Source organism: Sphaerodactylus townsendi, linkage group LG06 (assembly GCF_021028975.2).
Source record: "Sphaerodactylus townsendi isolate TG3544 linkage group LG06, MPM_Stown_v2.3, whole genome shotgun sequence".
NCBI lineage: Eukaryota > Metazoa > Chordata > Lepidosauria > Squamata > Sphaerodactylidae > Sphaerodactylus > Sphaerodactylus townsendi.
The window spans coordinates 96,109,413-96,136,215 of NC_059430.1; the positions used below are offsets into that span (position 1 = coordinate 96,109,413).

A 26,803-nucleotide genomic window follows, 5' to 3' on the forward strand; every position below is an offset into this window, starting at 1 on the left:
AGATAAGCTAGTTCCATCACAAGGGGGTCGTCCCTTCTGATGCAACTCTGCAGCTGCCTCCCTGTGCCAGAATCACAAAGGGGAGGGCGTTGCTGCCCTCCCTCTCTCTGTTCTTACCTCAGTGGCTCCTGCCTCTTCTCTCCTGTCACAGCCAGCAAATAGCTACTTAGCAATTAGCTTGGCTTATTTACCAGCATCTCCCCTGGTGCAATGGCACCTGTCTGGAAAACACACTGTCTGCTTTAAAAAAATATAATTGAGTGCTATCTTTTGCTGTAGTTCAAGATCTATCAAACGTGGAATCACTCCATATCAGTTCATGGGAACAGAGTTTTGAGGTGGGAAAATGGACAGCGGCATTTCCAACTGCAATGAAAGATTGTGGTGTCTAAGAAACCCTGCAAGTTAAAAAAAAGAGGGAGCAAGTTCTAAACTCATGTTCTTCTTGCACATTATGTGTGAACATATCTGGGCTCACACAATTCTCTGCAACACTCCAACTTGGTACAGTCTATTCTACCGCTGTAGGTCTATAGCACCCCATTTCACCATAGTGCCAGTCCCTGTTTTGGAACATTGCCATTAGAATAAGCCAGCCCACTGTTAGCCACTAAAACAAATGTAGCCATCTTGAAAATGAAAAGTGACATTTTAAGCCATTTGGTTTGGCGCTAATGCACCATTAGGTAGTTATCCAATAAGGGTATTCATGTAGCTTAATTCAAGCCAGCTGGCAGAGGAAACTCTCAAACGCCAATGCAGGAAGGGTTTTGTTGTTTTGTTTTTTAAACTTGCTTTAAAATGAAAAGACCCATTCTGGAATTACAAGCATTTGCTACTTCCTGAGAAGCTAATTCTGTTAACAAAGACTGGGACAAGGCAGGCCTTTAGTTCATGCAGCTTTCTTGGCATGTGAAATCCTCAAGTCATGTCTCACCATCTTTGGGCAGTAACCTTTTCTTATTCACCACTGACCGGGTAGACAGAAACCGAGAACCACCACATCTAATGAATGGCTGGATCTGTTCCACAAACGACAAGAGTTTTCGCCTCCTTCTGCAGGGGGAAATGCCACCACTAATGGATCTGCAGGATGCAGCCCAGAAACTGTTTACATGTTTTAGCGATATTTATTAAATCCATTGCTTCACAAAATGGGGCTCAAACCCTGAGGCTGGATCCAGAGATACGCTTGTACTCACGGACAAAGTATTTCCATTCACAGAAGGTGACCATGGAACAGGATGGCTTGCTACACAGACAGAAAGGCACCTCTGCAGCCCTGCTGATGGCTTGGATCCAGCCTACTGTCAAACTATTTCCTCGCATGGTTTTAGGGACAACTCAGCACCTTTTGCATCCTGATACACTCAGACAGGCTCGTCCAGGTTATAAATGGAAAGCAATGAACATGCCGTACTACTCAATTTTAATGCATCTTAACACAACATATGCAAATGCGCTTCCTTTGCATAAATCTGAATGCTTGTTTCACCCCAGATATTTTTAAACATTACTCACTACTGTGGACTCATGACAACACAGAGAACTGGAGAAACATGGGGACAAAAATTTGGCTCAAGCTAAGTTCACGTAACTCAAACAGGGCAGTTTAGAGTTCAAATTATGTTCTTCTAGCCCCCCCCCCCCCGCCCCCATAGATGGGTTGGGTCTTCAGGATGTATGGGATGGCAGTGAGCTCCCTGCATTATGGGAATCTGTATTGTATTGGGGGAAGAGCGTCACTAGCAGGATGAACTCATGGGTCCCAACCCAAAAGATGCTCTCAGACTTGGAAGTTTTATTTGAAAATAAGCCAAAAAGATATCACAGTAATTCATGTGATGCATTAACTGAAGTGAAGGCCATTTGCAACTTCACTGTAAACAGGAGCCTTTTGAGCGAGACCAACTCCTGTATTTTAAATCAAAAGAGGAAAAAGCTGTGCAAGCCCCCACCCTGGGGGAGGTTACAAACAAATGCCTCCAGCCCTACTCAACCTCAACACTTGAATCCAAGGACAGACAGAAAAGCTCAACAGCTCTTGCAGGAGAATGGATAACAGGCTGAACAGTGAACTGTGGAGTTCTGAGTTCAAATCTGCTCCCCACCGCTTCACTACCCCCTTATGTAATATGGGAATGATGCTGTTTTGCAATTCTATAAGGACTGTAATCAAATTGTGTATGTGAAGCATTCCAATAGCCCTCCATGAGAAGGTTTTCATGTTTTTTTAAAAAAAGAAACAGTCACATAACACTGGCCCCCTGTACGCTAAACCGGTTGCATGCTGGGAGTTTTATGGCTGGAGCTCCCAGTGATACAAATTCATCAAGGGTGAAGCCTCCCCCATTACATTCAGGACTGTATCATGCAGAGAAAGCAAGCTAAATTCTCTTCCCTGCATTATTCCCCAAAATTTAAAGGGTCCCCAAGGAGCTAGTATTTTCCCCACTGGGGAAGCACATGTCTAGTGGTTTGGGGAAACTGTGTGTATGGGAGGGCTTAAACCAACTCTGCAGTTCCCAACTCTCCATGCCTGTAAATTAATTTTTAGAAACAGTTGGGATCAGCAAAATGGAAGTCCATCCTACACCTGGTTCTGCCCTCAGCCTGAAACCCCAAAACAGTTGACCACTTCATCACCTCGGCCAGGTGGACAATACTGAACACCATACATAGCTAATTAAGCCAGTGCATCAGGATGAATTTTACACACACATTAGGCAAATTACAGGCTTCCTCATTTGGCATAATTTATCCAGCAGGGCAGGAAGAAAAGAATGATGCGGAACAATAGTCCCTTGGAATTTTATTACACACTTATGAGTCTGATCTCAGAAGCTCGAAGGACTAGCCCCTTGTCTTTTAAAACAAGGGGACCCTCTCAGCCAGCTGAGCGCTGTGTCCAAAAATAAATCCTACATTTCCCTGGGAGACTCACACCCTCATTTCTGTATCTGCTGCAAGAAGGAGGGATTACTTATAAGCATACACAGTGGTCATTTGTATTAGCTTTACATAATCACCTTGTCTTAAACTCTACAACCATTTTATAAGGTAGATAAGAGGCATTGTCACTCCAATATTGCAGATTGTGGGAGGGAGGGAAGACCAAATGGGAGTGGCTTGTTTTAAGCCATTTGGCAAAGTGGAGATTAATCAAATTTCTTGACAGGCAGATAGATTGCCCTTACTCCCTAGTAAATGTTTACCATCACACATTTCTTAAAAGTTTTCCCCAGTGCCCGTTAGTTTAAACTTCTAAAGCCACACGGTTTTTGAAAAGGTTAGCCGGAAAAAAACCTGTAAAAAGAAATCCTGGGCAAAAAAGAAAAGAAAAAAGAAAAAAGGATGCTCCAAGAACCAAATGCTTACTGATGGATGTGTTTTGGAAGCCGCAGCTAACTCTTTTGTCCTGCGGATTAATGCTGGGCCGCTGGACTATTGATTCCGAGAGGTTGCCACTCTGCCTGTTCTTCACGCAACCTCTCGTATCACCACGGTCAATGGGGGATCCAGCTCTTGGGCTCTTGCCTCCAGGCAGAACATATGCTCCATTCTAACCCAGTGCCAACTGGCCTGTTTAGGGTGGAATTGTTAATAGACATAAAGCCATCACCTGCCTCTAGAGAAGGGATAACTTGGGCGGGGGTGGGGAAGACCCAAAACAATGTCCAGTGATTAATCCAGGCATAAATTATGCAGTCTAATTTTTACGGAAGTCTAATTAAATACACTTTGCCGCACATCAACTGAGAAAAAGGAACCATTATTATGGCTTGGAGTCTCACCCATCACTGTGACTTCTGCAATATGCCAAAGTGGTCAAAAGTAGCACTGAAATTATTTAGCAGTCCACTGAATGAGGGACATTAATGCAGGGCGGAGAGGGAAAGGTAGTTGAAATAAACAGGAATGCCCACAAAAGCTGCGTGCAGCCAGGGCATTTAACAAAGGCTCTCTCCAGATTTAACAGAGGGCGGCCCCAAGACGCTGACTCAATTGCTAGGTCTAACTTGGCAAGAATTTCATGTGCCTTATAAATGTTTGAGAGCAGAAACACTTTTTCTGAATAAAAATTAAACCATTAGGAGCCTTGTGAAGCCTACCCTCACTTTCCTCCTCCTTGCTGGCCCAGAGTAATGAATACAGGCAGAATTGCAACAGGCAGCCTCCTCTGAATGTGGGTCAGTCCAGTTTTGCTCAGGCATGATTCAATCATATCCTATGCAGAGACAGGGTGGAAGGAGGAAAGTCAGAAGAGGCAATCACAGCCTAGGTCTCCTCCAAATTATTATTAAAATCATTATTGTTTTTCTACTCGTACATTCCTGGCAGTTTATCGTCCAGAATAACAATCTAACATGAAATGCATAGACCCTTCCCCCCACTAAAGGGAAAAAAGAGAATTGGAAGGGGAGAAATGGAGTTGCGGACTCTCACGTAATGGTTACATGACCAGCTGACATGGGCTGAAACCTATTTAGAGACAGGGAGTGGCCAAAGAGCTATTAACCTCATGAAAGCAGGGGCTGGGGCTTGATGTCTTGTTCTGCTGCATCAGGATTGAACAGAAGGATCCAATCCCTAGCAAAGCAGACAGGGCAGAATTAATCAGCCCTAGCAGACGCTGACTGGCAAGCGAAATGAGTAAACTCATGCAGAGACACACAGCATGAGGCAGACAGCACCCCCTTCAGGACAGGCATTTCTGCTGTACGCCTGCATCAGAGCATCCCTTCACTGCTGGTGCAGAGATGGAACAGATTACCCGCACACAGAATGCTGCCAGATTAAAGAAACCTCCATCCTCCATAAGGGGAAATTCTGAGTTTTTGAAAGCTCAATTTAATTAACTGCAGCACAGTTTAAAATGGGTGGGTGGGTCTAATTTAAGAGGCAGCAATTCTAAGAGTGCAGACAGAGTGGGCTTCCCTGATCCTGAAGACTCCCTTACTCCGGACACAAAGCACATACCCCATCACTTGAGCAAGGGATGAGCTTTTCCCTGTTCAACATAGACTCAACCAGAAATAGAACCTGTGACTTGTATCCTTGGGCAAACAAGACCTGTTCCTTACAACACACATACAAACAAGGCCTACACAATATAGCACACCCATCTCTCCTGTGCTCCCCCGCCCCCCCAATCAAAATCACTAGCTAATCTGCCTTCTCGGGCTGTTATCAGGCTATGTTATAGCACAGCTTGAAAAATCCCAGGTGCCAGGTTGCTAAGGCATTTAGAAATTTCATTAAAGTACCTAGAATTCTTTTGTGGTAGCAGTAATTTTAAAATATGGTCAAACATAACCCTGAAGGCTGAAATATAAGTCTGGCTCCCAAGTTCCTGAACTGGCTCCTAGAGCCAAAGAACATTTGTCACGACCTGTGTTGCAGTAGCAGAGAAAACAGCAAAAGAAAATAATGCCCAGCAATCTGTGGGTGCATGAGGTACAGATGTTATCCATGTTCCCATCCAAATTTGGGAATCAATATTCCTGGAGATGGAAGGGAATCTTGTCTATATTGGCCATGTGCCCTGCTATCTCTCCTACCCCAATCCTGTGCCTTCCATTAAAATGGCTGAAGTCAACCCCATATATGCAGTTCTCTGGCAGCTGAAATATGGAACTACAGGGTATAAATTGGCCTGGACAGGAGCAAGGGTGCTTGGGGTTGCAACAACAATGCCTCCTTTTATGGCCCAGTTTACCTATAAACAGAGGACACTGGAAGCCAGGTAGGTCTGAACAGGCAGGAAGACCTTAGGCAGTTCACTCCTTCTTCTTGCCAGTCTGCTATGGTACTTTTGGTTTCATTTGACTCCACCTGGGGTTGCCAGCCAGTGGAAGGCACCCTATACTGATGAGATGTTAGGGCCACCCCAGAAGTGATGTGACACTACTCTAGGGTTTCTGCTGAACCCCAGAACAATGTGAAGGTACTTCTGGGTTTACCCTGGAAATGATAAATTGTTGTTAATGCCATTGCAATTTTAGCTACTCCCCTCTGCACGGGCCCACTGAGCAGTGATGGGATCAGGGGCTGCGGGTGAGAGGTATCCCATTATAGCGGAAGAGCAGCAACTGTAGCTCCACCAGTTCTTTGGTCACATGTTTGGTATGACCTCGCCCTTTTCTGAGAGGTGTGCTGCTCCTCCCACCTTTCACACAATATGGCACAAGAGGAAACTGCAGTGCTAGATTCTGCTGGGTAACAGCTTCTTGAGTAACCGGCAGTGCTTTTGGCAGCAATGTGTTCCAACCCAGTTGCAAGGACTGTAGCAGGCCCTGCCCCAACAGAACTGAAGACCATCCCTCAGTCTACTGGGTCTCAAGACAGGCTAGAAATTTACCCAGGCATCTTCTCTGGCAGCTTCTTCCCTGACAGGCCAGCAGGGAGCTCCACTCCATACAACTGCAAAGGTACCAACTTCTCCATGGAAAAAGGGAAGTCACCTGCTGTTCATGGTTGGAAACTAGGAAGATATGCTAATACTCCGGCACCATGTACAGTCTCACTGGGGAGTGTCTAGACCACCTTCTCCCATGCAAAACTACCTCCTGCTTCACTTCATCTGAGTTCCGTGGTGAGCCGATACCTTTGGCATCTCCTTAGATGTTAGCGTGGATTACAATTCCCAGCAGTTTCCCTTCCAGCATGGGCCAATTGGCCTGCGCTGGTGTAAATGCTGGCAGAAGCTTGCAGTCCATAATCCACATCTTATGGAGTGCCAAAGGTTCGCCACCACTGCTCTGGTCGTTCTTGGAGGCCTTGCTTTGATTGCCCCCTTGTCAATTGAAGCTAGATGAGCAGAATCCCAAAAGGTTCGCCACCACTGCTCTGGTCGTTCTTGGAGGCCTTGCTTTGATTGCCCCCTTGTCAATTGAAGCTAGATGAGCAGAATCCCAATAAAGGATGTTCTCTGTCATGGCACCAAAATTTGGAAGTTGCTCCTCATGGAGGTTTGTCTGTCTTCCTCATTCACCAGCAGGTACAGACTTTATCTGCTGGTTATTGCCCTTTCTTCTAGTGTTGCTTGTTTTTCTATTTTTATAGAATTTTTAGAATTTTAACTGAATTTTTAATTGTTTAATTGTTTTGATATTTTTAACATTTGCCACATTGTGGAGAAGCAGCATAATAATGTTTTAAATAAAATAAACAAACAGTCTGTAGTTCATGAAATGGGCCGCAGAGAGAGTTTTCTCTAGTTATATCTGATTGCATTGTGCTGTTAAGGGCGCCATGTTTGGTGGACCACACCCAAGTCCATCTGAGTTCAATCCCTGGCTGCCAGCTGTCCTCAGAAGCCCTAAGCCCATGGTGGCGAACCTTTGGCACTCCAGATGTTATGGACCACAATTCCCATCAGCCCTTGCCAGCATGGCCAATTGGCCATGCTGGCAGGGACTGATGGGAATTGTAGTTCATAACATCTGGAGTGCCAAAGGTTCGCCACCACTGCCCTAAGCAGAGCCTGAAAGTACATGCTTCTCTCAGCAGCAGTGACGTTGTGGTTAAGAGCAGGTGCATTCTAATCTGGAGGAACCAGGCTTGATTCCCCTCTCTGCCACTTGAATTGTGGAGGCTTATCTGGGGAATTCAGATTAGCCTGTGCATTCCAACACATGCCATCTGGGTGACCTTGGGCTAGTCACAGCTCTATAGAGCTCTCTCAGCCCCACCCACCTCACAGGGTGTTTGTTGTGAGGGGGGAAGGGCAAGGAGATTGTAAGGGGTCTTACAGTCTCCTTACAGGATAGAAAGGGGGGATATAAATCCAAACTCCTCCTCCTCCTCCTCTTCTTCTTCATTGGTGTGCAGAGGTATACTGCCAGTGCACAAGGCCTCCATCACTGCATCTTGTAACAGTGAATTCCGTAAGTTAAGAGAAAAGGAAGAGACAGAGAGAGTTTTAAAAGAAAGGAGGCCTGCCCATCCATTACAGAGCTGTCTCGCAGCAGGATCAGAAAAAAAACTGCAGAGAATAAAAGAGTCAACTTTTATTATTTGCATTTGCAAAGTGCAGTTGAAGAATGATTTCAAACAAAGTACAAAAAACCAAACTGAGGCAGAAAGAAGGCAGTCAGTTGGGAGGTTCAGGCTGCTGCTTTCAGGAGCGGTATGTTGTCCACATCATGGATGCCGTCCTTATCAATAAAACGGGCATTGAAAGATGGCAAGTTCAGAATGAAGCGTTTCTGGAGCTGCAGCACAAAAGAGGGGAGATTGGGTCAACGTTTTTGGAAAGAAGTCCAAGCAGTTCGCTTTGTTTCTCTAATCACCCAGTCCTTCTCAGAATCATTTCTATTGGCTGCCAGATATATACAGGCTACCCACCCACCTTGCCTGATTGAGATTGGTCTTAATTGAGATTGGGACTGCTTAATCTCGACTATGAAAAGTTATTTCACGAGAGTCAGCGTGGTGTAGTGGTTAAGAGCAGGTGCACTCTAATCTGGAGAACTGGGTTTGATTCTCTGCTCTGCCACTTGAGCTGTGGAGACTTATCTGGTGAACTAGATTAGCTTGTGCACTCCAACACATCCCAGTGGGGTGACCTTGGACTAGTCACAGTTCTTTGGAGCTCTCTCAGCCCCACCTACCTCACAGGGTGTTTGCTGTGAGGGGGGAAGGGAAAGGAGATTGTAAGCTCCTTTGAGTCTCCTTACAGGTCAGAAAGGGGGAATATAAATCCAAACTCTTCTTCTTTATAACCAAACTCTTTATAATCCAAACCCTTCTTCTTTATAACCAAATAAGGGCCCTCTTATTATAAATCTCTGGGTTATAAATCTCTGGGTTTGAAGAAAACAGACTCCAAGTCTGTTCCCCAGTGCAAGGGCCAAGAGCCAGTCCTGTCGTCCTCTACTAGGTGAAACTCAAGTGCTGTGCACACACAGCCCTGTGGCAAATGTGGAACCTGGGGGCATGTGTGAATCTGAGGACCCGTGGCCCAGACAGGGGTCCTAGGCAGCAGCATATCAGTATTTAGAAACATAGGAACACATTTGGCCACATCAGAGAAAATCTGTTCGCCACAGAAAACCAAGGAGCTGCCTTCAGTCTGATAGGGAGGATGCAATCGTGATATCACAAAATCTAGAGATCTTTGTCCATTGATTATATTTTAACAGGAAATTCTCCATAGAGGGATGTCCACTTGGTAGATAGGTTTTCGTCTGTCTGTTTTCTGTTTAAGAACATTGCTGGCCTCAAAAACAATTTAGATGCTTTATATTTTTTCTTACAATTTTGATGTTGAGTTTACTTTGTAATTTGTTTTATGTAGCTTTTTTTCCCCATGTACAGAATGGGATTTCTTGTTACAAAAGAAGTTGGCTTCATACTGAATCACTTGCAAATCGCCTAGAGTGATGGTCTGTGGAAAGCCAGCATCCAAATGGAATATGAGTATTTTAAAAGGAATAGAGGAGCCAAAAGATGCTGGGCTGTGGGGGGGGGGGGGGGAGGGGGGGGGGAACTCCTTGTTTTCAAATGAGACATGTCTGTGGTTATTCAACTCAGGGGTAGTAACCCTCCTGTGTGCCTTCAACTCCTACGCCTTGGTTAATCTGATTACAACAAACTCAAAGGTAGAATCACTAAGAAGTGCATTTTTGGGTCAGCCAATACATTTTTAGAAAGCCAAGATTCCATCATAGGGAAGGCATTATGGCTCAATGGTGCCCAAAAGGTGCCAAGTTCAAAGCCAGGTGTCTCCAGTCAGTACAGTGGTTCTCAACCTGGGGGTCCAGACCCCTTTGGGGGTCGAACAACCCTTTCACAGGGGTCGCCTAAGACTCTCTGCATCAGTGTTCTCCATCTGTAAAATGGATAAATGGTAGGGTTGGGGGTCACCACAACATGAAGAACTATATTAAAGGGTCGTGGCATTAGGAAGGTTGAGAACCACTGAGTTAGTAGGATCAGGCAGCAGGTAATGCAAAAGGCTTCTACCTGAGACCCTGGACAGCGGCTGCCAGTCTGAGCAGTCAATAATGACCTTGAGAGCCTTGGGGTCTGACTTGGTAGAAGGCAGCTTCAGGTGTTCATCAATAACTTGGGCCACCAGACGCAAATAGCTTTCAAAGTGAAATTAGCATTCTCTTCCTCATAATGCAGATTTGGGTGGGGGGGGGGTGTTACAAGAGCTGCTTGCCTAGGGAGGGGCTGCTGCTCAGGTATAGAGCATCCGCTTGGCATGCAGAAGGTTCCAGGTTCAATCCCTGGCATGTATCCACTTACAAGGATCAGGTGGGAGGATATGTGAAAGATCTGTGCCTTGAGACCCCAAAAAGCTGCTGCCAGTCTGAGTAGACCAGGGGTCTGCAACCTGCAGCTCTCCAGATGTTCATGGACCACAATTCCCATCAGCCCCTGCAAATTGGCCATGCTGGCAGGGGCTGATGGGAATTGTAGTCCATGAACATCTGGAGAGCCGCATGTTGCAGACCCCTGGAGTAGACAGTACTGAGCTTGATGGGCCGATGGTCTCATTCAGGATAAGGCAGCTTCATGAGCACTTTTGAGTTTGTGGCAGATCACAGCTCAACCCCTGCCATGGCTCTAAGGGCTGGATCCTAATGACCTTTGTCGTTAACATTAATCCTGTGGATTCCAGGGATATTAGTGGGCTGTAGAAGAATCATTTGTTAGCAAAAATTGTCAGGGTTCAATTCACTGTGATTCAATCAACCTACAATGGTCTCAAGACGTGGATTATATCAAAGGCAGAAAAGAGTACAACAAGATCATTATCCAGTGGAAGACAAGTTGCCCATTTACCACGTCCACCTTCTGAAACGGTGAAGTTTTGAATGCATGCTCTGCGAGATCCAAGGGCCCACTTAGGTGGTTGTCCAACCTTGGTTTAGAGAAGTGGTTCTCAACCTTCCTAATGCCGCAACCCTTTAATACAGTTCCTCATGTTGTGGTGACCCCCAAACCGGTGACCCCCAACCCTAACATTTATCCATTTTACAGATGGAGAACACTGATGCAGAGAGTCTTAGGCGGCCCCTGTGAAAGGGTCATTTGACCCCCAGGTTGAGAACCGCTGGTTTAGAGATTTAAAATAGGAGCTTGGTTTGGTGCACAATTCAGTTGCAACAGTGGCTTCTTCTCAAATGCTTCAGGAATGCAACGGTACTACTTGGCCTGTGGTCTGGCAATACTTGGGCAAGCAGGGTGAACAAAATCACAGAGAATCCCTCTGCAATTTGCAACGACTGCATGGACACCTGCCCGCCCATAAATGTGCCAGTTTGGACAAACAGAAGCATCACAGAAGCCCACCAGACTGTGAGGCAACAACACCTGCCCCATCGTCCTTACAAGCATCTGCCATTAGTTGCAAACTGATATGATGCATGTTTATCTACAGATTTCAGCATCTGCCTTAACTGTCTTACATATGGTCAAAGATTATGCCATTGGCCAGGAAGAGAAGGGGAGAAGTTACAAATATTATGTGGGGAAAGACTAAAAGAGATGAAAGCAAATTTAAGCATCACAATCCAGACTAGGGGTGGGGGGTGGGGGGAATGCTCCAGTAGCCAATTTCACATCTGGCTGCTTTGTATTTATTTCTCCTTCTGGCAAGAATCTTTTGGAGACCGAGGTGGGAGGAAGAGGGAGCAGCAGAGGTAGAGGGGGAACTAGCCTAACAAAGGCAACCAAACATGAGTCTTTTCAGCCCTGGAAGGTCACTTACCTCCTCCAGACATTTCTTTAGAATCTCTATTGCCTCTGCACGGGTGACACCTGGGGTGGGGTGGGGGGGAGAAACACAGACATCCACAGACCGCTTTAATTAGCAGTGAAGACACTCATCCCTCCCCCAGTTCTTTATGAAGTTTGTACAGCTTTTTAGTTTTGCAAAATAAAAAAGGAGGAAATCAGGATCCCTTCCCAGCTCAGCAAAAACTCATTCCACATGTCTGAAGGATCACCTGTGCCCCAGCTCTCCTGCCCAATGAGGCACTGAAAAAAATCAATTTGTTCCACCATAACAGGAAGTCCGACGGAATCCTGCCTCCCACAGCCAGGGGCCAGGGCTTTGGAAGAGCCCGGCCACCTCAAGCTTATTACAGCTTTAAATCAGCTCCATCTGTCCCCAGCTGGCTATGTAGTGCTCAACAAGGCTGGGTTTACGGTGCTGCATTCCACACTGGGAGGCTAGTTTTTAACAATGGAAACGGCACATGTAAGAAGTGCTCCAGCCATTTTCATATTAGAAGCAAGGTCTAACCATGCAAGGGACAGCGAACTGTGACAACACACTGAAAGGGTGGGGAGCTTAATTTTACTTTCTCAGATAATTGGGGGGGGGAGAGAATGCAGCAGTGAAGAGATGTCTAAGTAGGGCAGAACTAACATAGAGCCTGCTTCTCTGGGGAGTTGTTGCTTCAACTAATCTCTGAAACAAATATTTGAAGACAGTTTATTACTTGCCAGAAGGGCCAATTTTGCAAGCTCGATTCTGGATGTGCAACACTATTATGAGAGCTCACAGCCCAAAGCTGCAAATTCCCTAAGCCGCCTTGGAGAACCCCAAGATGGGCGGAAAGGCGGTATACAAATGAATTAAATATCTGAAATTAAATAAGTCAAATTACAAGTATTACTCTACAGGCCAACCAAACACTGTCAGATACTTAATATCATAACACGTTAACCATCAACACAGACATCACAGTGTGCTAAACACTGGGATCAAAATACTCAGCGATATCTGGAGAACATTCACCATTATTTTGGGGAGCAAATACATGTCTACATATGTCAGACAGAGAAATCACACAAATTACACTGAGAATACGTGTATTTCATTGCACACCACTCCTGGTTTTCCTTCTACTTACTGGGGTTCAGAACTAAGGAACAGGTTTAATAATAGGTGGATGTTTGCCTTGCCGCTCCCAACACTTTGTGATTGGTCCCAGTCCACCGTGGCGGCCATTCTGTACTTTTATATTTCTATCAATCCATCAGTTCCCCCTGCCTGGAAAATGTAAGTGGGTTGCTGCCGCCACCAGCTTCAAGGAAGCTCATTTGCTGCCGCCGCCACCAGCGTGGTGCTTACTTGGTTTGTAGTAGCGGTCAAGAATGCTGAGCGTTAGGAAGGCTCCATAGCCATGGGCTGCAAAGGGAGCTTTGGCCAAAGAGGCGAGGTAATCCATGTAGTAGAGGGAAGGCCCATCCTGCTCATCGTAGCCTGCCAGAAGGAGGTTGACATGATAAGGGGTCTGCAAAAGAGAGAGAGAAAAGGGGAGAAAAGAATCCAAGTCAGAGAACCAATAAGGACACAGCAGAAGATAGGGGTTCACAGTACTGTCCTATTTGGGGCACTTAGCCAAAGTTAGACACAAACTATAGTCACTCAGTACCTAGCTTATATATTACAATACACATGCATACACACACATGGTCCTTAAAGACATTCAAACCAAGGCTGCATATCTGCTGTTACTCATCTCTCTGCAGTCATCAGAATGTTAATTGTGTGTTTATGAAGGCTCAGCACCTGCCTTTAATTTTAAAAATGCACAGGGAGGAATACATTAGCCAAACAGGCTATGGTAACCGCAACACCACACAAAAATGTAAGCAAAAAAAGAAAACTTAAATTAACCCTCTTCGCTATACCCCCAGCCAAGTCAACCAAACCCCTAGCATCCTCTCTGCAATAGATCTTAAACTGTCTGGAATACAATCTGGGCCAAAGAGAGGTTCAATAAATCCACATGCTGGTGTGTATGTGTGAAAGATGTAGAGAAAAAAATGATGTTAAATCTAGCCTGGGAAATTCCTGGATTTTGGTGACCAGGTCTGGGGAGTGTGGAAGCTCAGCAGAGACATGATTCAACACTGCTGTGTCCCTCAAGAGAACAGATCTCTGTCATTTGGAGCTCAGTTGTGAATCCCGGGAGAACTTCAGTCTCCACAAAGAGATCTGCAATCCTAGAAGCCAGGGGAGTGAAGTAACTGAATTAAGATTACCAGTGGCCAAAGAGAAGTGTTTCGATCCCCTGTACTATGACCTTCCCGCCCTCAAGACTAATATGCTGAGTAAACCCTTCAAAATATTAAGAGCTGCAGAACTGAACAGCAGAACAGCTTGCAAATTAGATTCATCTGCCTGAACTTGTATTTTCCATGCCATTATACACAGCCCAGATGTTTGGTCTGTGCACATGGACACTTTTGCCCATCAGGCTCAGAAAGCAAACACACATCTAGAAGGGCCTTAAACTCATCTAAAGCGGTTTGGTGATAATTTGGTTAATCCGAATTAAAAGAAATTGCACAACTGTTGCTTTTGTAAGTATTCCATCCATTCTGTAGGTGATATTTATGCCTACATTTCATTAACGTACAGGCCATCAGTAAAAATTTCTTAACACAAATATTAGGAACTCTACATTTTTTAGTCTATTTCGTATACCTAAATGATGTTCCATGCACAAGCTCAGACAAATACATGGAATTAATCAAATGAGAACATCGGCAGCTCATCCATTAATTTTACTATATAATTGAGCAGTGTGTTCCTGACGATGAACCAGAAAAAGAAAAGGCTGCTGGGAAGTGTAGTCCTCAGCCATCCTGGAGGGTGCCAGATTTCAGGGGCAAGGAATGCACTTCTCAGTAGCCTTTGCTATAATAAGCCATATTCCCCTCCTCCCACCATCGTGTGTTTCTCCCTGGTGGTGGCAAACCTTGAAAAGGGGGGAAAGCACAGGAGGAAATAAGACTCCCCTCTTTCCACAGTGTGTGGGAGACGTAAAAAACTAAACTTTTTTGTCAATGAATAATTAGGCTAGGTTTTTGTTATCTGTGGTAAATTGTAGGAAAAGCAGAAAGAGTTGGGCCCCTCAGTGGATGCTGTTAACCCATTCAAAGTTTTCTAGAGCCTTTCTTCGTACAATGGACTTTACTGCTAGTTTATTAATAAACAGAAACGACAGTTCCTTTCATTGCGCTGTTGTGATAATGAAAACAATATTAATTAATAGTAGTTACTTCAATGCAATGCCCAGATTCAGAGAAAAAGGGAGGCGATAATTAAATTGATAGGAACCCTTCCACACCAGTAGAGTGGGTAGCGTTTTCTTGATTCTACATAACCAGCAACTCCTCATCATTGAGATGGTGCACTTGTAAGTTCTGGAACTTTGTGCACTGCATAATGTGACTGACCTGTGTGTGAGAGAGAAATGACTGATCTGCTATTTTTGCCAGCGAGGCAATGTTGCTGCTTAATTAGTGAGGTTTCCCCTTATTTAAGTTTTAGAGCAAGTGCGATTGTGAATTCTGCACTCTGACTGTAAGTTAGTATCACTTCCTTGGGCACTGCAGCACTTATGTGCACACACATTGACAAGCTGAGTGAGAGATGCTACTGTGCACACATAAGAGAGATTTCCCCTAAGAACTTGCACTTACTGTCAGTACACTGAGCAAGAGATGGGGAGCCAGGGCTGTGGCAGAACTATCATGTTTCGGGATGCCACTGCACCCCTCTCAAACTGCCAACAATCCTTAGGGTGCCAAACAACTCCTTGTGCCAACACTGTGGAAGGTGGCGTGACTGCCTATAAAAGTGATGTCCATTACCCTATCTGGCTGAAATCAGGCAAATAAGATCCTTTGGGTGAAGGATAGTACCCCGGAAATTTACAGCCAAAAAGAGGGGGGGGGGGGTTTACAGCTTCACTGCATTAACATACAGTAAAATGAAAACAAAGAAATACAGATAGAATTGTGAAACAAAACCAAAAGAGACAAAAAATGTTCAAAATACAAATAAAACAATAACTCCCAAACTAAGATACCAGAAGTCCATTGGAGTCTAAATCTACTCCACTCCAGGGGCACACTGTAGTACACTTCCATTTGTTTTATAAACGTATGCATTGCTCTTCAGCTTAAAACTTGCAAAACAGCTTACCGAAAAAAGTACATTACAAATGCTTATTTGGTGTTGATTACTTGTGGTTGCATTACGGCTTTCCAACAGCCTCATGCAGACTAGGTAACGTTCCAACAGCCAGGAAGACCCTGCCTATTCAAGTGGTCTGGAAGCCGGCTGCAGTTTCTTCCGCAGATTCAGACACAACTTAGCATCCTCCCTGCACCCATCGTGGTCCTGTGGTCATTCTGAGCTGGGGAACATACAGCAGCACACTGTTGGGCACTGAGGCCCACTTCTATGCCTCTGCTGACTCCTTCTGTTCAGGGATGCTATAAGGCATAATGACTTTATAGTCATTTTGGATTTAGAATGAAGGTCCAGGACTTTTTGCACAGATAGACTGCAGAAGTGGTTTGGAATCCCGACTGTGGCAACAAACTCACCGTGAAGTGCCTTTTCAGAAGATAGCCGTGTTGGTCTGAAGAACGTTAGATTTGAGTCCAGCAGTGCTTTAGAGATTAACAGGATTTTCTGGGCGACTGCTGAAGGGAGCTGTAGCTCTTGAAAGTATACAGAATGAAAATCTGGTTGTCTCTAAGGTGCGCCTGGACTTGAATCTAACTCTGAAGGACAGGTGTTCATAGGCATGTGTGGCGACCAAGTCAAGCCAAATGGTTTTGTGCAGGTATCTGAGCACCTTCCCTCCCAACCGAACCCAAAACAGCTTACACCATTCCTCTCTTCCATTTTATTCTCACAACACCGATATCAGGGTAGGTCAGGCTGAGAGTGCGTGTGACTGGCCCAAGGTCACCCAGTGAACTTCCACGGCAGAGTGGGGATTCAAACCTGGGTTTCCCAGACCTAATCCAATGTTTTACCCGCTATAACAAGCGGCAGATAGATTGCCGAATTTGCAAGAGGCCATTTCCCCACCCCCCACCTTGTATGGTTGGGTTGGGTTTTTATTTCGTGACATTTCTTAGATTTTGGGCACATGTTATATCCCTCAAGTGAGAAACAGCTTTGCATAAGCTGACTTAAGGATTGTGAAACTCCCTCACAAAGAGACAGAGAAAGCTGGAAGGGACTAAAGACTGAGACACAAGAACCCCAGCAAAGCCCTCGGATGCTTCTCCCCTCTCATTCCTTGCTTAATCCTTCTTTAACTAATTGTCCCGCAGGGTTGAGAGGGGGCTAAAAATAAAATAAGCAGAGATGGTTGAGGAACAGAGAAAAGCTTCAAGAGGTTCTACAGTTCCTTCCAGCTACCAGGGAAGACTTCAGAACAAGTCAGAATTACATGCCTCTTTATCCCTCGGGAAAAGAAGCAACTGCGAGGGCAATTTGGAGAAAGGAAACAAGTGGCAAGAAAAAGGTTAACCTCTCCTCAGTTTAAAAACCCTGATTTATATATGCCTGCTTGCCATACAGTGAATATACTCAGCACTGCCTGCTTCTGACAGTTTACCTCCCCAATGGGACAAACCCCTCCCCTGCTACAACTTCCTCAAATGTATGCATTTCACTCAGCTTTTAAACCCTGGCACCCTCACGCTACAAGCTACAGCCACCTACATCCAAAAAGAAATATTGGTTCCAAGGCCAAAGGGCTCAGCAAGTGATTATTAATATTTATTATTAGTAACAATTCAGGGGTTCCCTGAGCAATCTGAACACTCAAGCATGATCAGGAATTACTGTCATTATAGCTAGGATAGTTTTCTTCCAGTTAGCATGGAACATACTAAGCAGAATTCCTCCATCCCGAAGTGTCCTTTAACAGTAAACATCTACAGAAGATTGGGAAAAAAGGGACACAGAAGAATGTCAGAAGAGCTTCAGAAGCTGCAAGTTGCTCCCCAGCTCAATCAATTTAATTAGCTCATGTAACACCCCCTTATTTACGCCTAGGCATCTTGCACATATAGAAACTGGCAAATCGAAGCCACGCTGTAATTGGAGAGTCAGATTCCGTGCCACAAATGGGGCGCGGAAACACCAACTTTTGTCTGAGTGCGTGTCAGATGTCAAAGCATACATACATAAATGATGTGCAAACTAATTAGGCTGGGACAGCTGTGTAACAACTTGGCACAGCTAACCGAAGACATTTCAAGCCCTCTCTTCGATGATGCTATTCTCCTGATTCCCCGTTGCTTTTAAGGAGTGTGCTTTTGCAAGGATGGAATTGCAAGAAACACAGGGCTGCTCACAAAAAGACAGGGCGAAGATTTCCCGTGCCATAAGAGTATCGCTTAACTTACTCTGGGTCCCCAAGAACCTATATTGGGTATCTCACCACTTTGGTTAGCAGAGCAGGGACAAAGAGACACATGCTGCAACAGCTCCAGTAAATGCAGCCCAAAGTTCCCAGCCACTCCCAAACAGATTTGGCACCCTCTCAGAAATGCTAAGATGCATTCAGATGTCACAAACTGTGGTTTGCATGGAGAAAAAATGACCACAGTGTACACCTGGGCTTGCACATTTTTTTCTCTACATCCTATTTCAGGATTCTCATTTGTGTCAAACGAACAAACCCCAATGTGTGAAGGTGCTTCATTCAGTCTTGATACCATGATGGCAAGCTGGATCAAAAATTTCTGAAACCCAGGAAGCAGGCAAAAAATAATCCAAGCCTGTTCCTGTCGAAATACAGCCCAAGAGCGTTCCAAGAAAATAAATCAACAAATAAAAGTGCCTGGCATGCAGAAAGGCGACCTGCTGGACTGCAGTTCATCTGTCTGCAGTCTGTCCATCAAGAATTTACAACAAGGCGGTGGGGTAGGCTTGACTGAAAGGACACCTGTGAGTTTCCATGCTCAGTAGGGAGCAAAACACCAACTACAGTAAGCACTGAGCAGCAAACACTGAGAATCATGCGGATTTCTAGATTCTGGCAAGCAAGTACCAGCAGCAAGTACCAGGACACTTCAGAAGGTTCTGCTCAAAGGATAGCTGCTCAAAGCACCAGGTAGACTCTCAGTTTTTTTTAAAGCAATATCAAGTTGGTGTTATGCTAGCAACTGGGGGAAAGGACCTTTTGCCTCTTCCATTGATTTAAAATAGCTGCAGTGATTAGGAAGAGTGTGAAATCCTTCAGAATTTACAGCTGAAGGGAACAGTGGCGACAACCACACCCCACACACACAAAATCTGCAATGGAGGGCTGGGGGCGGCAGTGTGACATCTGGCGCAGGCCAAAGTCACAGGGAAGGAGGGAGGAGACGTAATGGGCGAGAGGAAGGCGTCCCACTAGGCGTGGACAGCAGGAGAGGAACTCACAAGCTCCTTTTGGACTCAAGCCAGGTAGTGTCACCTATAATTAAATGTACCTTAAGGAGCTGCATTCTACAAAAGGGAGAGACAGCATGTTGGGGAGCGGGGAGCAGGATGCAGCAGTTTTGTATGCAAACACAGCAGCTTTCGGGCTCTAGCAGGTGAATCCAAGAGAGGGGGTCCACTAAGAGAATCCCGCAGTTCCAGAGTGTGCTCTCTAAAACCACATGCTATCTAAAGTATCCTCAGGAGTAGCTGGTTCAGGTCTTGGGTATAGCTCTTCCAATCAAGGCACAAAGCATTTAGGCTGAAACCAGGCCGGCCGTTGAACACAAACACTATGTTTATTGTCATTCTATGATTGGCCACACAGTGTGGGAAGCCAAAAAAAAGCATTATGAAATGATGCAGGGTGCAAGTTCCTTCTGTGGTGGCCCCGCTCACAGCAACAAGCTCTTCAAATTGCCCAGTGTGCGTGTGGGACCCAGATCTCAGCAGAAGATCTTGGTTCACAGCCCAGTCACTCACCAGTTTGTTAATGGTTTGCTTGTAACAAACATGATCTTTCAGGGGGTGGAAAAATGGGGTTCTCTGTTGCTTTGAAGTCACAAGAGACCTAGCTTCCAATTGCCCAAGATGAAATTGGTGTATGACAGTGACACTCTGTCATGACTTCCTGAGACAATACCTGCGGCTCTGTAAGCAACGTTCCTCAACGTGGCACCTACCCCATTTTTCAGGAAAGCAGGCAAGTATTGCCCAATAGGGCTTGTAGGTGGGCCCCCTTTAATAGGGGGTGGGGGAAGTTCTAACTATCCTGCCTCTTGCAGTACTAGAGAACAGCCTGAAGGTGATTTTTTTTAACACAGGGAGGAATTTTAAATACAGCCTAATGAAGAATTCTGGAAAGCTTGCACAAAATTTTGTGCCATAACAAGTCCGGCTTGCAAGGCCTTTCTCTTCACACCAGATACCCAAGGACTGGTTGAGGTTCAGCCGGGGTAAGGAGAGATAGGTTTACCTACTCAGAGATTCACCAGTAATTAAAAAGGCTGTAGTTATACATATAAAGTTATTACTTATTGAATGTGTGATTGGTGGGGTGGCACACAAGGCAAACAGTATTCATATGGCTCTTCTGTCGGTAGTAATTTTGAATGCAGATCTCCACAAGACACAGAGATAAGAAAAATGATGGGAGAAACAGGGGTGTCGGAATAATAATTGTGTGCTTTCAAGTCACAAGTGACTCATGGTGACCTCAGGACCACAAGGTTTTCAGGGCAAGAGAGGAGCTGAAGAGCACTAAGATTTATTCTTCCAGCACACAATCCCAGCCTTCTTCTGTGTCCATCCTCACTGCTTTCCTGCTGCGGAAGGGGCATTTTACGACAAAGAGGGCAGACAGTTCAACTCTTTAATAAATTTACCATGAGCAAAAACACCAGACCCAACAAGTAACTTAGTTCAAGGGGACTGATCAAAATACTGAAGATGATCTTGAGATCAAGAAAGAAGATTGCCGTAATACTAAATGACTACTTCAAGGACCCTCAAAATAGCTGTAACAAACAAGAGAAAACTCCTCAGAACAAGTAATCAGTGGCTCCTTCCGCACATGCAGAATAATGCACTTTCAAACTGCTCTTTGAAGTTGTGCAGAATAGCAAAATCCACTTGCAAACAGTTGTGAAAGTGGTTTGAAAACGCATTATTCTGCGTGTGCGGAAGGGGCCAAAGTCAACCAAGGCTACCCTTAAGCCAGAATTGCATCTTGGCAGATGTACACATGAATAGAAAGTTGCCCAGAAAATCCAGTGTGGTTACATTTAATTTCAGAACAGAAAGAGATCTAAAAAAAAAATGAGGGTTCTTTTGGGTATAAGAGATCATCAAAAGAATCTGTTCAGCAAAACATTTGGAGGGTATTCTAAGTCACGTTTGGAGGGTATTTCAAACCATGCAATCACCTGCACTGCCACCACCCCCACCATGGTCAAGAGGAAATTTTGATCTTGCCCAGCTAAAAGTCACAGTGCTGTTGTGAGGGACAATGTGCTGTGTATGGAGGGAAATGGAGGTATGTCACCCTCAGCTTCTAGTAGCGAAGGTGAAGCAAAAACAAGGTGGTTAAAACTCATTTATTTTTTTCCATCAAAAATTTATTTTATTTTATTTAAATTGGAATTTTGTTTGATAAAATACTTTTTGAGGAAAAATCTATCTAAAGATAGTTTTCTGTTTTAGATACATCATAGCCCAAAGGTTTTTCATCATGAAAAAAGGATTAATTTTCCATTATGTAAAATGAGAACATATATTCATGCAATGTTTAAAAAATTCTGTAAAATAAATCTGCTAATTCATTAATTAAGGCCCCCAATGTCATGTTCACAGAGATTATTTTGGGAACTTTTTCTATCTAGAAGATACCCATCGCAGGTTTTGAAGATCTCAAAATTGCAAATCTGTGTTAGCATGCCTCTCCTGACCAGCACAAATGTTTAAATAAACATACCGAGTTGACAAAGAGACCTCAATCCTGTTGTTCCTCTGCAAATCTATACACACAGAATCAACCCCTAATATCTTAAGTGCAAGGCATCAAGAAGTTCAGTGAACAGAAGATTGTGTGGAGTGGAATAGATAAGGAGAACGTGTTAAGAGATGAGTGGACAAAAGAAAGTGAAACTTTCTGAGAAGAATATTCCAGAAGACTTGAGATTATTGTGTGTGTAGATTAAGATTTATTGTATTATTCTCTTCCTTGGGAAAAAAAATCTGTAATGGCAGCAGGCCGTAAAAAAGAAACCGCTTGGGAATATTTTAACAAAGTTCCCTTATCTATGTGCAAGGCAGACATGCATGTAAAATGCAAACACTGCAACAAAGAAAAGCAAGGCCTGCTAGCCTGAATGAAACATCATCATGAGAAGTTCACAGGAGAAAGTTGTGAAGATGACAAAAGGGACATGCTTGAGAATGCAAGATCTTTAGGCTGGTAACCTTCTTGATTTCATCATTTTGGGGGGGGGGGGCTATCACATTTCAGCAAAAATATATTTGTTAATGTTCGCTGCATGGTACTGTCATTTGTTCCTTTTGTTACTGCACGGTACTGTCATTTTTAATACAGTTATAAAGAAATAAATTGAAACAGCCAGATCTTCCTTTTTCAGGCAGTGCTAAGTGGTAGTGAATACAATTAATAATATTAAATGGTATAAATACTAATAGTATTCATAGAGGAATCGATCATCAACATGCAGAACTCTGGAAACTATCCACCTTTGAGATCACCATCATTCTGTTTTACAGTTTTAGAGTTATCTGCCCAGCATAGTGCTTCAGTCACATCATATGCATCACATATCCACATTACATTTTTAAAAAAACCATCTAGAAACCACCATAAATAAATCTGCGATTAGAACCAGCAGATTAGGAAAAAAGTTAATTGATGAAAAAAGTGCCGGTTTGGTTTGTGCAACAAACTCCTCTTTCCATCTGACTGAAAACCTGCACTTCATTAATATGATTCAGTCATTAAAACCAGTAGAGCAGATGTTGCAAGGAAACTGCAGGGTAAAGTGTATGAAAGAGGGCGCAACCAGTCTAGAGCGTAAAATTGCTAATTTAAGTCTTGATGGCTGGAACAACGTCCACAATGATCCTGTACTTGCACAGCAGAAGACAACATCTTCCTGGTGGAAACAATTAATGCACAGAAGTGCATGCTCAGCTGCAAAAGCTATAATAAAATGTGAACAAAAACTGAAGTATCTAGTAGGCAGGCTGACAGGCAGTGTTGCAAATGTATCCAAGATCAAAGTTTCAAAGAGAATGAAGCTAATAAGATAAGGTTACAGTGCTCAATTGATGCCCCTCCAAGCCAAAGACTGATGGATTCTATACAGGATAAATATAATGTCTTTAGAACATAGATCTGTTTGGGGCATTTTGTGTTCCTAGTGCAGGAGAATACAAGCGTTATCAGCCAAAACGGATCTTTCTTCCCAACTGCTGAACAGAGCTCTTGTCAATTTCATAGTGGCACCTGCCATTTTGTGTGCTTCAGCAGATGCTCCATGAAGATTCCCCACAGAGATTTCTTCTGCTTGCAAGGCCATCCATTTGCCATTTCACTGTAAAAAAGTAGATGAATAAAGTTTGTCTTGCCGGGCAATCCCGCGCATGTGACAGTTTGTTGTTTTGAGGGGGATGTCTGCAAAGCCATGGCAACACAAATATGAACATACTTGCAGCTTCTCTAATCATATTGCCATAACTTCTCAGACATTCCCCTCAAAACAAAACAAAAGGAAAAAAGACATGTGCACAGGATTGGTAGGCAAGACAAACCTTATTCATCTACTTTTTACAATGAAATAGCAAACAGATGAGATGCAAGCAGAAGAAACCTCTGTGGGGAATCTTCACTGAGAATCTGCTGCAGCATACAAAATGGCAGGCGTGAGTGGCAGACACGAAAGCAAGAGGTCTTGGCAAGAGAAATAAAGTGTTTCCTGTCTGCTGGCGTTTGCTCAGCAGGCAGGAATCATCTTCAACCCAGACTGGGGGAAGAACATCGCTAGTCTAGCGATTTTTAAAAAACATGCGTTGAGAGGAATATAATGGGATCATCTCATTTTGTGGAAGAGAACTGTGCAAAACTCTTTCCCAAAACACTATTTATAACGTCCTGAAGACATTGTATTTGTGCTGTGCAGAATCTACCATGGTTCCAGAAATAAAGGTTAATGTTGAAATTGCTAAATATTTCTGTAAATCATTTTGCAACAGCTGCTCTGAAAAGAATGGGTGGAACTAAGCTAACTCTGTCACAAGATATTGATGAAACTCTGTAATGGACTGTTTTGAGCAGTATATCAAGAACAGGCCTTTTTTGATGAATTTGTGAACAAAACCAAGAGAATAGATGGTAGCCAAAATCCTCAACACTGGCCTTGAGAGAAATGTTGAATACATGCTGAGCATCCTGAAAACCATTTCTGAAGCCTTAGACAAAACACACAAAAACCAGCTGTTGTACTGCTGATGCTGTTGAGATTGGGAAGGAACTGAGCGAGTCCTTAAAAACATAACTTTGCAGGAACATAATTAGTTGTGTGTATGTCAAGTGTTGTTAAAAACAAATGAGACAAGCTCATTTTCTCACAACTATTGACAATATCTGGCACCGAGGTCAAAATGTAAGTGCTGAAGGAGAGGAGTTAGCTCTGATATGGGTATACAGCAATCATCCATTCATAACACCAACTATAATAAACTTCAAAGCTAAGGAGGAACCATTCAAGAAATATACATTTGCTGATGTTTTACAGAAGTCACACCAGTGAACTAAGGGAAATCAATTAACCAGTTGGGATTTAACAGCAGCACTTTCTTCTGCTGGTGTAGAAAAAATATTCTCTTGTTTGGACTCATTCATTCTCATCTGAGAAATCGCTTCAGATCTGATAAAGTAGAAAATCTTAGTTTCTTTTCCAGATTATAAACAAAAAATTATTTCTCCTTCCAATAAAGTACAACTGAACACTCATCCAAATATGAATGATTAACCTATTAGAGATAATTATGAAATAACTGCAAGGCGAACCATTTCATATAGTAAATAACCATACGATCATTAATTTTCTGATATAACTGTAAAACCAATCTGAAAAGTTATTATTAAAATGACACCATCTGGGTTGTAAATATTGATAACCAGCAAAACCAAGCTTTTTATGTAGAAAACCAAGATTTAAATCAAGTCTTACTGATTAATGATTCAAATTCATTAAATAAATTTGTTTTAAGACACCTTGGGGGAAAGCATAATACAAATTATCTAGTAGCCTACACTATGTCTTAAGATTGCAAATTCCAAATGCTGGATGAAAAACTAGTTTCTTTAGTTACTTGTGTACTAGTTGCCCACTGACTTAACTAGAGGACCCTAAATTGTTCCAAGAGGGAGAAATACAACCTCTCAAACACACCCTGTTCATAATTTTTAAGCTACAGAGTTTGGGTTTAAAAAAACAACTTGAGTTTTTCTTTGTAGGGAAAGCATACACCAACCTACTAGCATAACTTACTAAACAGTCCCTCATATCAGCTCCAGGTTTCCACTATCCTCATCTCGTTAAAGGACTGTAGTCCCCCTGCTGTAATTAGTACAGCTTCCAAATTTAATGACTTTAAAGGCAACATGGCACAGATGCCTTATTATACCCAGCAGTTAACGCAATATTCTGTTTCCCAGCCAATTTCACTTGCTAATGAAGAAAAGCACTGGTACCCAATAAGAATATCTAAAGATTCAAAGTTTGTCAGGCTGGATCACCCTGAATAAACCAAAGAGCTGCTTGCAGATTCCCAGCAGGAGGAGTATGGGATCAGGGTTCAAATCCACAGACTTTTGCTTGGGAGAAAAGCACAGCAAAGCAGAAATCTGTGCATCAAACATACAATATTAGGCTAGTATCTCAGTGGCAGTGGGGGGCTATGGAGGCCATGTATCTTCAGGAACATTCCAGATCCCTTCCTTGGAGAAGGTGAGAGGGCATGGATACTTTCCATGTGGAAGGGTACCAGTTTCCAGCCTTCCAAGCAATGAATGTTGGGACAGACCTTTGCCCTCAGTCCCCCTTGAGGAGCTGTTGTTAATCAGAGAAGGCAATACTGAGTCAGTAGATAAATTTCCTAGGTTTAAGCTAGTGACTTAAACCTAGGAAATTTATCTACTGACTCAGTATTGCTTTCTCTTTTACTTAGTTATGCAAAACAGCATTGGTATTATTCTAATCACTCAGCTCTTAAGGTCAGTGGCTATTATCAGAACTGCAATGGTAAGTGAGCTCTTGACCCTGATTTCCCCAACTTAAGTGAAATGAATTTTTTTAATAAGAACAAAATAAATTTAAGTGCTAGGCTGCTGCAAGCTAGGCTCAGTTCCGTCTTTGAAGCCACATGAGTTTCTAACCTTTAAAAGGGATATTCAAAGGGAAGTCAGTGAAACCAGAGACTGACACTTGGATAATCTACAGAATTTATATTGCACTTCTCTGCACGGCTAAGTAGTGTCTGCTCTCCCTAAAGGCAGGAGAGCACTGAGAAAAGGGGGTGGATCCTGCAGGAAACAGGAAGAAGAAAGCCTTGTTCCTCCCTCCCTGGCAAATGGCGGGAATCACCTGACGATGTCCTAGAACAGTTATGGTGAACCTTTTAAAGACCAAGTGCCCAAATTGCAACCCAAACCCCACTTATTTATCACAAAGTGCCAACCTGGCAATTTAACCTGAATGCTGAGGTTTTAATTTAGAAAAAAACGGTTGGCTCCCTCTTCCTCCGCCCCACCCGCTCGAGCAGGGGCCAGCCTGCTCTAGCCTCCAGCAAGTCCTGCATGCACCACTCTGTGCCTCTGTAGTATCTCTGCCTACTCTGCACCCCCCCCCTCCCCCGGGCAACAGCCGCCAGGAGCACAGGCACCAAGCCCGCCAGCCGAGTGCTCCCTGCTCACTGCGGTGCGCGCACGTCGTGCTCGGTGGCCCAGGCCAGGCTAGATGTGTATGTGGGGGGGGGGAT

At 43.9% G+C, this 26,803-nt stretch overlaps 1 protein-coding gene across 2 annotated transcripts in view; it reads right to left on the minus strand.

Moving 5' to 3' along the window:
* Nucleotides 1–7,997: 7,997 nt before the first annotated feature.
* PSMB2 (proteasome 20S subunit beta 2) overlaps nt 7,998–26,803 on the minus strand; it is a 43,601-nt gene continuing 24,795 nt past the window's right edge. For both annotated transcript variants that reach the window (XM_048502426.1, XM_048502425.1), the window contains exons 4-6: nt 13,097–13,259; nt 11,726–11,775; nt 7,998–8,216 (exon numbers count right to left, since the gene is read on the minus strand). In XM_048502426.1, coding sequence (XP_048358383.1) covers nt 8,109–8,216; nt 11,726–11,775; nt 13,097–13,259 — 321 coding nt within the window. In that variant the 3' untranslated portion in view covers nt 7,998–8,108. The remainder of the gene's footprint in view (nt 8,217–11,725; nt 11,776–13,096; nt 13,260–26,803) is intronic.